General features: G+C 40.5%; 1 protein-coding gene across 1 annotated transcript in view; it reads right to left on the bottom strand.

The window, feature by feature from the left end:
- Window positions 1-2950, bottom strand: part of TMC2 (transmembrane channel like 2) — a 170149-nt gene extending 167199 nt beyond the window's left edge. The window contains exons 1-2 of the mRNA XM_040354395.1: window positions 2826-2950; window positions 2339-2488 (exon numbers count right to left, since the gene is read on the bottom strand). Coding sequence (XP_040210329.1) covers window positions 2339-2488; window positions 2826-2950 — 275 coding nt within the window. The remainder of the gene's footprint in view (window positions 1-2338; window positions 2489-2825) is intronic.
- Window positions 2951-15879: the final 12929 nt, after the last annotated feature.

Genomic DNA, 15879 nt, shown 5'->3' on the forward strand with positions numbered 1-15879 from the left:
TTTTTGATGTTAAAGGGGTTGTAATCCCTCATATAAAAAAATGCGAGTCCCACAACTGCGTCCATTGACACAGATCCCGGGACTCAGCCCCGCCCCCCACGTCTCTTGATTTGATTTTGACAGCAGTGGGAGCCAATGGCTCCTGCTGCTATCAATCTGTCCAATGAAGAGAAAGACAGTGGCTGGAGCTGCTGCACTCATGGGCATCACTGGATTTGATCGAGTTCAGGTAACAAAAAGGAGGGTCTAGGAGAGCATGAGCACAGAAGGTTTTTAAGGTGAAAAACCTTGAGGCTTTAAAACCACTTTAAGCTTCCAACACCAGAACAGTGTGAATTTTAACAGGTGAAAACAACCCTGTGATGTTTATCTACCTAACTTAAAGCTAAAAAAAAAACAAAAAAACTACAGCTTTAGTCACATCACTTGCCACATTAATGAAGGATGTTCCACAATGTGCAGGCAGCTGGATCCTGGAGGTATCTTCTGTGCAGGAATGCCCCATTCTCCTCCTGTCTTTGAACTTCAGGAGCTGTAATGGTTAACAGCTTTGGTTCTTCAGGCAGAACAATAGTGCAGATGGTCTTATGGGGGCACGCCCCCTCCTTTCTCCTCCTCCAATCAGAAACGTTCTTTCATTGATTAAACTGCTTGTAACATGATCTGGGAAGGGGGGGGTCTTTTGACTGATCTCCCTTAATTACAGATCACGTTACCAGCAATGTAATTAATAAAATAACTTTTCCGAATGGAGGAGAAGAAAGAAGGGGGTGTGTCCCCATCAGACCATCTGTACTGCTGTTCTGCCTGAATAAACAAAGCTGTTAACCAATGCAGTGCTACAAATTCAGAGACAGGAAGAGGACAGGTATTCCTTCAGTGAAGATTTCTGCAGGATCCAGCTGCCTGCATAAGGTGGGACATACTTTATTACAGGTAAGCCATGTGACTAAAGCTGTAGGGAATTATTTTTTAGCTAAACTTCAGCTTTAACGCTGCCCTATCTTACCACTTAACCTACCCTTAAAAATTATGCTTTAATCCCCCAAACACTGAAGCCTCGTACACGCGACCGAGGAACTCGACGGGCGAAACACATCGTTTTCCTCGTCAAGTTCTTTGTTAGGCTGTCGAGGAACTCGACAAGGCAAGTTTCTCCATTCCCGTTGAGGAAATAGAGAACTTGCTCTCTTTGTGGCTTTCTCGACAGTTTCCTCGACGAAAATGTACACACGACCGGTTTCCTCAGCAAAAAAATATCTCCCAGCAGGTTTCTTGCTGGTTTTTGCAGAGAAACTCGGTCGTGTGTACGAGGCCTTAAAGTGGTTGTAAAGGCTCAAGTTTTTTTTTTTACTCTAGTGCATTCTCTGAATCAAGGTAAAAACCTTTCATGTTAAAATAACCCCCAGCCCCCTAAGTACTTACATCAAAGCAGCTCTCTGCACAATAGCAGCAGTGCCCAATCAAACCCTGTAAAGAGGGAGTAGCAGGGCCAAGCTGCACTGTGTGTGTCAATAGACATAGCAAATTCTTGCTATGGGGGCAGACACAGAAGAGAAAGAAGGAACAGCATTGGTAATACTATTGCACAGAGCAGATAAGTAAAACATGTTTATCATTTTAATTTTAAACAAAGTTGACTTTAGAAACGATTTAACTTTTAAATTAAGCACTAGCAATAAACATTTCTCAATTTAAACCACTTAATCGAACGCCTAAAACAAGCCCTTAACCTTTTTCAATTAACCCTATAAAGTGAGCCCTTAACATTTAACTCCCACAACCTTAGCCAGGGCCGGCACTACCATGGGACCCAATGGTACCATTGTACCAGGCGGCACTTTCAGGGGGGCGGCAAATTGCTGCCCGCCCGTCATCCCATTCCGCCAGCTCCGCTCTCCGCTCCACTGTGGGGCTAATTACATGAATAGAGCCATAACAGGTCTTTTTTATACTCATATACATGTAAACAACCATAATAATATAGAGCCATGATAGGTCCACTTTAGTTATCATAATATAAAATAATGGATGTGGGGGCATTTTGGTGGGCGTCATTTTTTTTGGGGGGCAGCATCTCATTTTTGGTACCAGGCAGCACAATGTCTTGGGCCGGCACTGACCTTAGCAATGACATCCCAGTACCAGAATACACTGCAAGGAACTAATCTACAAGACCATTTGGAAATGCAATAAATATGAGTGATGAAAAAAAACAATACAGGTTATTTGTTCTTCAAGTAGACTTTCAGTGTATCAGGGAAGAGCTGTTCTAAGAATGCTGTATGTTATTTCAGTAAATACCAACTGACAGTTTTTTTTACTTCCAGGGGGTTACCTTAAAACGGAAAGTTTTTTCTTCATGCGCCAGGGCTTGTTCCTAATAGTGGAGATTAATTTCTTCTTTTCCTCAACCTGCTCCAAGAGTTTGGCCATTTCTTCTTCAGTAAATGATTCTTCATCAGATGACGAAGCTGAAGCGGAATCACTGTAAGAGGTGAAGGTGAATTAAACTTCATGCTTTATTATGTAATAATGTGTAGACAAGCTACCTGTAGTTACCATTTCTGACACCTTTCTGAAAATAGTCATTATTAGGTTGTCATTCTGATCTTTTGACTTTAATACCGTGTGATTCTCTAACCCAAACAACACAAACCCAAAGCAAGAATGAATCCATAGAAGTTAGGACTTTTGATCTGCATTCTTGTTCTTAGCCAGTGATTTAATTAATGGTATCTCCATGTTCCCAAAATATAAAAATGCTATATAAGCCTTTATTTATTAACCATACCTTCTACTATCTACAGGCAGCTATGGCTTACTTGTGTACGGCCATCTGTACACTGTTGGTCATTTCTTGCTTATTTGATTGTCTCACTGCTGTTCTCTGCAGTGTTCCTCCTATTACAACACTGGGACTGATCATGTCACTATAGGTGGAAGGCATTTCCAATTTAGCATTTAAAAAGCAGGAAGAAGTGACAATGTATGTAACTGACCAGGGATGGCTTTCTTTTTTCTAAATATATTTTAGAGCAGGGGACGTCAACCCCCGGGCCGCGGCCCACTACCGGGCCGTAGCGCCTCTGCAGCATGACGTAAGGCGGGCCGGTGGATCAGACAGGTGGGCGGGCAGATGAGAGAACCGCGCTGGCAAGCAGAGATGACATCTCTCTCCGCCCCCACCTAGCATTACTGCTCTTCTGCCCTCACAGCGTGCGGAATGTCGGAGGTGCGGTGGGGAGCAGAGAGATGACATCATTTCTCTCCGCCCGCTTAGCATCACTGCTCTTCTGCCCTCACAGCATGCTGAATGTCGGAGGTGCGGTGAGGAGCAGAGAGGTTTCATCTCTCACCGCCCGCCCTGCATCTCCGCTCTCCTGCCCTCACTCAAAGACCACTGAACCAGTGCCACAAATGCAGTGACAATCCACACCTGGTGGCACTGGCAGGTGATGTGGCAAGTGGCATTCTCATCTGGTGGCCTTGTCAGGTGATGTGGCAAGTGGCATTCCTCATATGGTGGCAGGCGACGTGTAAAGTGACAAGCTGCATCTGGAGGCAGGTGACATGGCAAGTGACACGCTCATGGCTCCCACTGATTCTGCATTATGGTGAGTTGAACTTTATATTACAATGTACTATAAGAAATAATGTGCTTCAATCATTCTGACACCATACCAACCATGGTGCTGTGATCATTGACGCTCCAAAAGCAGAACACCAGCTATTGCCCCGATAAATTGCCTGCGAAAAATCGCTTACCCCCCGCATGTGCATACATCCCCCCCTCGCCGGGCCTTGGCACAATTTTCTTCCATGCAGCCGGTCCCCGGTGCCAAAAAGGTTGGGTACCACTGTTTTAGAGGATAAGTTCACCTTTTGTAACATCTGTATTTAGGGTGTAACATGTTACTTTGAAACAGTTCCTTGCATCCTCCCTGCTATTTCTTTTCTCAAAAACAGTGGAGTAGCTTGTTAAATGTGGTAGATGCATTGTATAATTTACACAGGAAATTAAAGGAATGTGTGGAGCAGAGATGACATCATATCTCACCGCCACGCGCCCGCCCTGCATCCCTGCAGTAACTACAGATTACATCACCTCTCTGCTGCCTGACTCTGACAAGCAAAACACCACCTTAGCAGATAAGTGATGTGGCAAGTGACAATCTGCAAGGTGTGGCTGGCGACGTGGCAAGTGAGAATCTGCAAGGTATGGCAGGTGACGTGGCAAGTGAGAATCCACAAGGTGTGGCAGATGACAATCCGCAAGGTGTGGCAGGTGACGTGGCAAGTGAGAATCTGCAACTTGTGGCAGGTGACATGGCAAATGACAATCCGCAACTTGTGGCAGGTGACATGGAAAGTGACAATCTATATCTGGTGACAGGCAAGTGACAATCGGCAACTTGTGGCAGGTGATGTGGCAAGTGCCAATCCAGATCTGGTGGCAAGTGACACACTGGGGGCTCCCACTGATTCTGCATTTTGGTGAGTTTAACCATTTCATTTTATATAACAATGTAATAATATAAATAATGTGCTTCAATCATCCTGACACCGTAACAACCATGGTGCTGGGATGATTGAAGCACTAACACCAGTCATTTCCCTGATAAATTGCCAGCAAAAAAACATATTTTCTGCCAGTGCCCCTCCCGAGACTAGACTCTGGATCTGCCCCAGAAGTATATGTGTATCCAAATATTTTTTTTTCAATTTTGGATAGATTTGCCCTCACTTCGTGTCCTGGGGACATAAAAGGAAATAAAAGGAAATCGCTTAAAACTGCTTACTGACCACTCCCTGTAGCTTTACTGCTATAGTGCAGGTCGGCTGTGCAGAATCACGCTTTTACAGGTAGGGGGCATGCGCGACTCGTCACAGCACATGCCCATTACTGGGTCCCAGCAAATGATTGATTGCTGGCACCCAGTGATCGGCTCTGACCTTCCTCAAACACAGTTCTATGGGTGTAAACAACACAAAGCTGTGTTCAGTGACAGGGGATCTCATTGCTTTTTTATTAACTGCTAAGTAGCGAATGAAAACAACTAGATCCCCAATAAATGCAGCACACAGTACACACACAAACACTTGTTAGGCACACATTTAACCCATTGATTGCCCTACGTGTTAACCCTTTTTCTGCCCAGTGTCATTAGTACATTGACAGTGCATATTATTAGCACTGGTCACTATAATAATGGCACTGGTAATGTCAGTGGCAGCTAGCTAGTTCCCCCCAGCGTCAGTTAGACAGATTGCCTGCCACACGACCACAGTGCCGCTATAAGTCGCTGATTGCCACCATTACTAGTATAAAAGTAAATAATGATAAATTCCATAATATTTCACGCAACCAATCAATATACACTCATTGGGACTTTTTTTTTTACCACAGACATGTAGCAGAATATATTTTGGCCAACATTTTTCATTTCAAAAGATTTCATTTTTTTTTTATTATGGAATATGTTTTATAGCAGAAAGCAAAAAAATATATATATATTTTCAAAATTGTAGGCCTTTTTTCTTTTATTTAATAAAAATTTAAAACCCAGAGTTGATTAAATACCACCAAACGAAAGTGTGAAAGGAATGATATACATTTTGTTTGGGTACACCATTGCAAGACCGTGCAATTGTCAGTTAAATACCGAAGTGCAGAATACCAAAAAATGGCCTGGTCATGAAGTGGGTAAAAGATTCCAGAGCTGAACTGGTTAAAGTGGATGATCTCCCATCTTAAAAGGGTGTCCTTTTGGAAGATTTATTTTTGGCCAGGTCACAGTTTTAGCTCTCCAATAAGCAAATCTCATGGAATGCCAAATATCTGAAGATGGACCTCTGCTAACACCCAGAGCTGCAGCCACAGCTGTTGGTAGGGGACAGGTTTTTCTAGATGTTTTTCTAGAGAAGAAGGATAAAGAATTATGGTATGAAAAGATTGCTAGTGGAACATTCAAATATTCAAATCCAGGGGCCGGCAAAGCCAACCAAACACCTCCATATACAAAATTTCCCTTTGGGGTGGACTAACATTATTAAAAAATAAATATATATATATATATATGAACAATGAAGTTGCAAATTAGTGCTTACAAACACTTTTCCATGTTAGAAATGTTTAATCTGGGGAAAAAAAACAATGAACAGTGACAATCTCAGTAGGGCAATAATAAACAGTTGCAATAGGTTTGGGGTTCTTTGACAAGATCTATTGTCTCGTGTTATCGATTACATGTCTGTGCATGTATAACCCTAGTGAATAAAGACTGTTCATGATAACTACTTAGGGCCCCATTAATAAACGAGCAATATTGACTTACTGCAGTCATATCACTGCTTTAAACAAATTTATAAACCACAGCTGTATATCTTATATATGTGCCTTATGCTCCACTGGCTTCAGAACTGAGAGATAAGTGAAGATCTATTTCTTCCAATAAATTAAAAAAGTGCCCAGAGGAAAAGAGTCATGTGACTGGCCTCTTCTCCAATTAGGAAGCGTTATCTGGAGCATATGGCAAAGCACAATCCATGAGGAACTGTAAAAACCCAAACTGCAGACACAGTACAGTGGGCATACATTTCCATACCCAGCATTAAGTGGTATTCGGAGTAAAAAATAGACTTTGTTTTTCTTTATTATTTACAAAGCCTTTGTAGATAATGACAATGATTTTTGAGCAAAAATAATAATTATATTTAAAGGAGTTGTAAAGGTACAATTTTTTCCCCCAAATAGCTTCCTTTACCTTAGTGCAGTCCGCCTTCACTTACCTCATCCTTAGATTTTGCTTTTAAATGTCCTTATTTCTTCTGAGAAATCCTCACTTCCTGTTCTTCTGTCTGTAACTCCACACAGTAATGCAAGGCTTTCTCCCTGGTGTGGAGTGTCGTGCTCGCCCCCTCCCTTGGACTACATGAGAGTCAGGACACCCACTAACACACAGCTCTTTTCTCTATCTGCAACGTAGAGAGTGTCCTGACTCTCCTGTTGTCCAAGGGAGGGGACGAGCACGGTTGTCCAAGGGAGGGGACGAGCACGGTTATCCAAGGGAGGGGACGAGCACGACACTCCACACCAGGGAGAACGCCTTACATTACTGTGTGGAGTTACAGACAGAAGAACAGGAAGTGAGGATTTCTCAGAAGAAATAAGGACATTTAAAAGAAAAATGGAAGGGTGAGGTAAGTGAAGGAGGACTGCACCAAGGTAAAGGAAGCTATTTAGGAAAAAAAAAATTGTACCTTTACAACCCCTTTAAAATACTGTTAAATCATAATTGTCTTTTGAGCCTAATAAATCACGGGTGTCATACAAATATATTTATTTACTTTGGGCCAGATCCACAAAGAAGTTACGTCGGGGAATCTATTGATACGCCGCGTAACTTCTAGGATGCTCCGGCGTATCTTTGTTTTGTATCCACAAAACAAGATACGCCTGAATGGGGCTAGATCCGACTGACGTACGTTTTAGTACGCCGTCGGATCTTAGGTGCATATTTACGCTGGCCGCTAGGTGGCGCTTCCGTTGATTTCCGCGTAGAGTATGCAAATTAGCTAGATACACCGATTCTCAGAACGTACGTCCGACCGGCGAATTTTTTTACGTAGTTTACGTAAGACCCCTGGGTCTATGAGGGATACGCAATGTTAAGTATGGACGTCGGGACAGCGTCGAATTTTCCTTTGTGTACGTCGTTTGCGTAAAACGTTCGCGAATAGGGCTTTGCATAAATTACGTTCACGTCGAAAGCATTGACTATTTGCGACGTGATTTCGAGCATGCCCACTGGGATACCCTCCATGGACGGCGCATGCGCCGTTCAAAAAAAAAAAACGTCATTTACGTGGGGTCAAGTTGAATTAACATAAAACACGCCCACATCTTTGTCATTTGAATTCCGCACCCTTACGCCGACACATTTACGCTATGCCGCCGTAACTTTAGACGCAAGTGCTTTGTGAATACAGCACTTGCCTCTCAAAGTAGCGGCGGCATAGCGTAACTACGATACGCTATGCCTGCTTAAAATTACGACGATCTACGGGGATCTGGCCCTTTGTATTTATATATCCTGATTTAACAGTTTTACATTTTTTTAAATTGAGAGAAGTCTTTAAAGTTTTTCCAATTAAAGTCAATTTAAGTTAAAAAAAAATGTATTATAAAAGATACTAGGTACTGAATAGGCATTTATTTACTGCTGGAGGAAAATAGTCCCTAAGGTGAAATGCAATAGTATGTAGAAAAAATGCACTGTAATTGTTGGACGCAGGAATGAATCCTGCAGATTGGGGCTAATTGGCCTTTGCCACAAAACTGATTAAATATCTGTAGAAAGCTTTTCCACAGCAGGAAGATAGAAAAGGACGGAGGCTCCACTGATTATGCGGTAGAAATCATCACATAAAATATAACTTGTTGTAAGGGCTTATGATACCAGCTCAGGGAATTATCTAATGCCCCGATGGAAAGAAAACAACATGATCTACTGTCTGTAACAAAAATGCAGCATGGATGAAATCAGAAACCATAATTTAATTTACCTTAAATAGCTAACATGGAACCAATTTATAGTAAATACAGTTGTAAATGCTATTGAAATTATTTAAAAAAAAAAGGCTGAGCAATTTGAAAGGTACAATAACTAATCAACCAATCAGCAGTCATTTATTTTTTCTCTTGTGGCTCTAAACAGAAGAAAGTTAAATATTATTGGTCGTTTTGAGTTAGTGCTCATTATTGGGGACCAGTTTAAGAAATGGTCAGAAATAACAGAGCATGGATTGCATGGCTGTAAAGAAGGTCCCTAATAATAGTCCTGTGACAACACATGTCAGAAGGGGTGGCAGAGGCACCTACTGCTACTAACATTTTCACAGCTTTCAAGTGGAACACCCTATTGGTGCAATGTTATGCAGAGGTACTGGGCAGGTGGAGAGACGCTTGATACAACTGTGATACGTAAAGCTGCCCATACATGATTCATTTTTTCATTCAACCTGCGGTTGGAATGAAAACAAAATGATCTAATTCCCCCACCTACACATTAATCTGGATTAGGGGAATCACTCTGGCTGTGCCTTCTCCACCATCCAGTGGCGGCTGGTGCTCAAATTTTTTTGGGGGGCGCAAACAAACAAAAAAAAAACAATTGCAGCCTCACTGTGCCCATCAAATGCAGCCACTGTGCCCATCAAATGCAGCCACTGTGCCCATCAAATGCAGCCACTGTGCCCATCAAACGCAGTCACTGTGCCATCAATTGTCACCACTGTGCCATGCCATCAAACGCAGCCACTGTGCCATCAATTGTCACCACTGTGCCATGCCATCAAACGCAGCCACTGTGCCATGCCATCAAACGCAGCCACTGTGCCCATCAATTGTCGCCACTGTGCCAATTGTCGCCACTGTGCCCTTTAATTGTTGCCACTGTGCCCTTTAATTGTCGCCACTGTGCCAATTGATGCCACTGTGCCCTTTAATTGTCGCCACTGTGCCGATTGTCGCCACTGTGTCCTGTAAAATGCTGCCCCCCCCCCGCCTGGCACTTACCTTTCTGGGTCGGCCAACCTCCTTCCACGTTCTCTCGATGTCTTCTCCCGCCCTCGATGACGCTTCAGCTAATCAGGTTACCGGTAACCAGAACCGGTGAACCTAATTGGCTGAGACACCTGTCAGTCTTATCCAAGGAACGCACCCTCCGCTTCAAATGATTATTTGTAAAAACTAAGATTTTATTTAAAGAGTTATAAAAAATATTTGGAAACATGTACAAATTTAAATTATAAGCCTGTAAACTTAAAAATATAAAATTGAGCAAATAATTAATGCTAAATAAATCTTAAACGGTGAACATGTTTGATAATTAATATTTATGTAGATTAAGCATATTTGTACATTTTAATTGTTGAACAGTGTGTAACCTTAAAAATCTTATAATATAAAAGGTAAGCTGCACTGCGTGTACAAAATAATTATAAACAAAAATGCATAACCAACCAATCTGTGAAGCTTCAGCTAGTCCATAAATAAAGTAACAAAATTGGTGCAATTAGTGTGCATATGAATATAAGAAAAAGTGCAAAACGAAAAATAGTGAATAAATAGTCCATATGATCATGCCATTCACAGCTGAGATTCTTGTAGATATCCCATATAAATCGCAGGTACACCAATAGAGTGTTGAAAACAATCCAGGAAGCAGTGTCAGATAGCAGAAGAAAAGGCACCTCCACCTCTAATAACAAATCTGCTTACCGACTCCCATGGATCTCTATATTTGAGATCATATACGCATGTGACTCATAAGCCAAGCTGATTCTCACTGCTCCTCTGTACCACTCCTCCCCAAATGGTTTCACTTGACAGGGACCTCCAGGTCTCACCGCATAGATCGTACCCAGGAGTGAAACAAAATTGCCAACATAGAGCAGTATTGTATGGTAAAAGCAATTTATTAACATTAAAACAGTGATGCACTCACATGTCCATTGAAAAGTATAGTAGCGTTTGTGTATTGGTTAAAGCTGGCCGGCTTAGATGATCCGCCCGTCCTTCCAGATGGTCGTTGGTGAACAGTGCTGACGTCACCACTGTTCACCAACGACCATCCGGAAGGAACGGGCGGATCATCTAAGTCGGCCGGCTTTAACCAATACAAAAACGCTACTATACTTTTTTTTAGCCCATAGGGACTTAACGATGTATGAAGGGGAGGGGCCACGTGTGACGTCACCCGCGATCGCCGACCTACTAAGAAATCCATGCTGATATGGATATTTTAACATGCTGTTTCGCTGCACTCGCCTGAGAGTGCTTATACATGTGAGTGGAAATTTTTTATTCTTCAATAAATGTTTTGGCTTTGTGGCTTCAGAGAGCACTAGATTTCCTCTCCTTTGTTTTTATATGCCCTGATTGCCATGGCCTGTTCCTGAGTCTGGATTCTACTGCTGCATTTGATTGCTGTCCTTTGAGAACAGGAGATTCTCTGATCATGCTTTGTGACCTATTGTAGGTTGAAGCATTAAGGTGAGAGGCCATTCCTGCTATTTGGTGGAGGTTTCTTCTGGATATCACCCCTTGGATTTTGCACCGTTTATTCCGATTTGGATCTTACTTTGCACCTGAGCACTTTATATGGACTTGATTTATATATATTTTATTTTATTTTTGTGTGTGATAGTTTATTAATTTCTTGTATTGCGCTGCACTACTATTATTATATGTCTACGTGAGGTGTTTTATTTGAATTTACCTTAGTGCTGGCTTGCATATTTTAGTTTATATTTTTTCCAGCGCTGAATAATTTCTTCTTACCAATTTGTGTTTATCTGACATATTTTTGCTGCTGCAGCAATTTCACTTTTTACTGTATTTTTTTATATCATATCACTAATATTAGTTTGGTCAGACCTGCACAGTATTTTTTTACATATATTAGCCTTAAAAATCTGCAGTCATAGTGGCAACATACAGTAATTACATTGGCTTAGGGGGTTTATTTAGAATTGTTACACATGAGTAAGTAACAAAGTCAAAGCAGCCTTCATACTAATCAAGTAATTACATTTAGTGCTCCTTTGTGTAAAATATAGTTTGCGAGAATGGATAAGCATGCACACATACAGACACCAAATATATATTTCATCATAAACTATCTAGCAACAAATGCATCTTCTGGTAAATCAATGTAGAATCTACTGCTAAATCAATATAAGATCTACAGTTTAATCAATGTGAGTTCTTCAGGTAAATGAAGGAGCCTTTAAAAAAAATAACTAAGTTCCCAGCCAACATTTCAGCAATAATAACATACTGCTACACAAATAAAAAGGTTATATTTTGTTATATTGCTTACAATCTCGTTGAGATTTATTTGAACAAATGTCAAACATATAAATGTACTTATCTACATGGATATTATCATTAGGCAGTTTTGCGGTATACTGTACATTACTCAGAAATAGTGGGAATTGGTCCAGTGGTGGTCAACACTGCAAGTACCCGTTGTTTTAAAAAAATGTAATGCCCACAGATATTTGTAAATACAGACTCAAACTTATCCATTTATTCTCTAACATATCCATTTATAAAATAAATCAACTTATCTGTTGTGGACCACCCAAATAAAGTGGTCAACAGAGCTTAAAGTGATACAAATTTTTTTTGTTAAGAATAACAAAAATGTTATAGTTTCCTGCTCTGTGCAGTGGTTTTGTGCAGAGGAGTTCAGATCCTCCTCTTCTTGGGTCCCTCTTCAGCTCTCCTGTCCCTTCCTGTTGAGTGCCCCCACGGCAAGCAGCTTGCTATGGGGGCACCCGAGCTGATCCGCAGCTCCCTGTGTCCATTCAGACACTTAGCCGCGGCCCAGCCCCATCCCCTCTCTCTCCTCATTGGCTCACTGACTTTGATGAGGAGGGAGATTCCAAGGCAGCCGAGTCTCTCCTGCAACATCGCTGGTCGAGATGGGCTCAGGTAAGTATTAGAGGGGCTGAGGGGGCTGCTGCACACAGAAGGCTTTTATCTTAATACATTAGGATTAAAAAAATGATGTCTTTACAACCACTTTAATTAAAACATAAACCCGATAAGGATCTCCAGAACAGTCTCCAGGTATTCCTAAATCCTCTGGACCATGTAGTATTGTTAAGTAAAACAGGGCCTCATTGTTCAGTATTATGAATAATCAGCATTTATGGACATTTTTGGGTGGTCCACAACAGAGAGTAAAGCCCTGTACACACGATCGGATATCTGATAAAATCTAATCCGATGGATTTTTTCATCGGATATCCGATTAAGCTGACTTTCATCAGTCTTGCCTACACACCATCAGTCAAATATCCGACCGTGCCAAAACGCGGTGATGCACAACACTACAACGAGCCGAAGAAAATTAAGTTCAATGCTTTCGGGTATGCGTCGACTTAATTCTGAGCATGCATGGATTTTTGTCCGATGGAGTTCCACACAGACGATCGGATTTTTCTATCGGTTTTTTATCCATGGGAAAAATGTAAAACATGTTCTATTTTTTGCACCGATGGGGAAAAAAAGGATGGGGCCCACACACGATCGGTTTGTCCGATGAAAACGGTCCATCGGTCTGTTTTCATCGGACAAACCGATTGTGTGTACACGGCTTAAGAGTTGATTTATTTTATAAATGGATATGTTAGAGAATAAATGGATATGTTAGAGTCTGTATTTGCAAATATCTATGGGCATTATGTTTTTTTAAAACAACAGGTACTTGCAGTGTGGACCACCACTGGACCGATTCCCACTATTTCGGAGTAATGTACAGTATACACCAGAATACTCACAAGCAATGAGGATAAAAACAGCATGTCAATCTAGAATGGTAAGAAAGTTTCCAATCAACAAAATGGTTAACTACCATGCGTGGTGACTTCACTTGTCCAGGCTCCACCTAATGCATTTCGTCACGAAAAGACATCATCGGGGGCATATCCATTTATATCCATTTATTCTCTAATTTACAATGTACCTGCTGATGTGATTTACAGAGGACAAATGCAATACACAAGGGAGCAAAAATAGGCACACAATTCTAGCTTGCCCAGTGCTCAACTATTGCAGATCCCTAGTAAAGGCTTGCTGCAATTGTGTTATAATGTCAAAATCACAATTACTAAATGATGATTAAACATGGCTTGCAAAGTGCAAAATTAAAGAGATTCTTTTACATAAAAAAAGGAGTTTTGAAATAGGGCTTAATCTAAAAATAAACATGTAAAAAAGCAGCTAGCATAATACTTAGGTACAAAGTATAACTGAAATAGAAAAAAACAAAATGTTCAGAGTTAAAGGAATAGTACACTCAATATGGAAATAATTTAAAATACCAGTATGTCCCAACCTCCAACTAAAAATGAAACATGCAAAAAACATGCAGTACAAATTATTGCCATATAATAACAGAAAAAAACAAATGCACATCAGTGAATAAACATAGAGTCCATAGAAGAGCATAAACAACTAAACACCAATCCTTAATATTGCAGATATGGTAGGGAAAGTTCAAAGTCAAGGCAATCTTCTCAGAGTTTATAGGAGTGAACAGTCAAGGTAAACTAAAGAAATCTCCAGATCCCAAGAATTATTAACACCACTTATGCAAATTGTACTGCATATGTTTTTTTGCACACTTCATTTTTGGTGGGACACGTTAGATTCTTTCCATATTAAGCAAGTTGAGTGTAATATTCCTATAGAGCTGCACTTTTTTCCCGTAAAGAGTTTCTAAAGAGATTAAAGCGATTCTACTGCCAGAGTTTTTTTTAAAGCGTCAACCTGCCAAAGAAGGGCTTTGGCAGGTAAAAGACAGGCAATGAATGGCCGTCAGCCACTGCTCTATGACAAGCAATCCACCGCAGGTCACTCCTCAGATGGTAACACAGGTTTAAACAAGCCCTGAATATGTTACTTTGTCTGTTATACCTGGCCGCATAAAACGCCTTTTTGTTTAGTTGACAAGTTGTAAATGTATGCACATGGAACAATAGGTGTTGGATTACTGTAGGAAATCATTAGCTATTTCAAAAATAATAGGGCAGTAAGGTAATAGCCAAGTGAGATATACAAATATGCTAACAAAATAATTTAATTCAGTAAGCCAACCCAAACATGAGGGATGGGCCCAAGTTTAACTTAAGGATAACTGTTGAACTGTAGATAGTGAGTGGCTACTGATAATGCAGTGGGACAGTGCAACAGAACATCAAGAGAGATGCCAGATCTAGAGATCTAGAGAAGGATTTTCCAAACCAGTAATATGGACGAAGCAGAAACTGAGGTACTTATATAGAGCAATTTTTATATGTAATGCATTATGATTAAGTTTCGTATACCTTGCATTTCTGTGCCATAAAATATTTAACTTGTTATATTTCAGATAGAATTGTAAGGTATTTAAAAACAAATCTTGTTATTAATTATAAATTAAAAAATTATTTAAGAGTTACAATTCTCAAGAAAATATTTGAATATACTGTGTTTCACTGGCACCAAAGGAAATCTTCTGGTCCTTGTAAGCTCTGCCTTAATCCAAAATCCATTTATGCATGCAAAATAGAACCACAAAGCACCGGTTCATGCAAATAAAAAATTTATTTTTTGAATAAAAAAAGAGTAAAATTGCAAATACAAAATTTGCCATACTTTGTAGATGTTTTTGCATGTTTCTACCCCATTGCACATGCAGTGTCCAATTCAGAAGTTACCACCCCTGGTCAAATCTCTCCTAGCATAAGTGTCTTCAGCATTTGCTGTTGTGACTTGATGTGCCTTTGAAGGCAGTTCTCCTGGTAATATGTCCTCATCAAGTCACTTCAGTGTAAGTGCAATTTACCTTTACCTTAGCCAAAAAACACGATCATTTTTTACAACCCGAAAAACGACATTGTTTAAAACGTCATTAAAAAATGCAGCATGCTCGGAAAAAAAACTTGTCGCGTTTCAGAAGCCGAAAAATGATGTGAAGCTCACACACGATCATTTTAAATGACATTTTTTTTAAAACAAAGTTTTTTTCATGCCGAAAAATGATCATGTGTACGCGGCATGAGAACCAACACATGGATTTGTGGTAAAAAAAAATATTTTCAGCATTCACATTGTCCTGTGTTAAGTAAGGATATCCACAGTATTACCTAAAGATACATATCCAGAAACAAGTGAAGCCAATTGTTAAGCTACTAACAAATTCCAGCAAGCCATAACTTTGATGTAAACAAAATGCTCACAATTTCAAGGCGGATTTATTTGGACTGATAACTGCGAGAAACCTCTTAACACTATTATTTTTTCCATCAACTCTCTATGTG

This window comes from Rana temporaria, chromosome 5 (assembly GCF_905171775.1).
Source record: "Rana temporaria chromosome 5, aRanTem1.1, whole genome shotgun sequence".
NCBI lineage: Eukaryota > Metazoa > Chordata > Amphibia > Anura > Ranidae > Rana > Rana temporaria.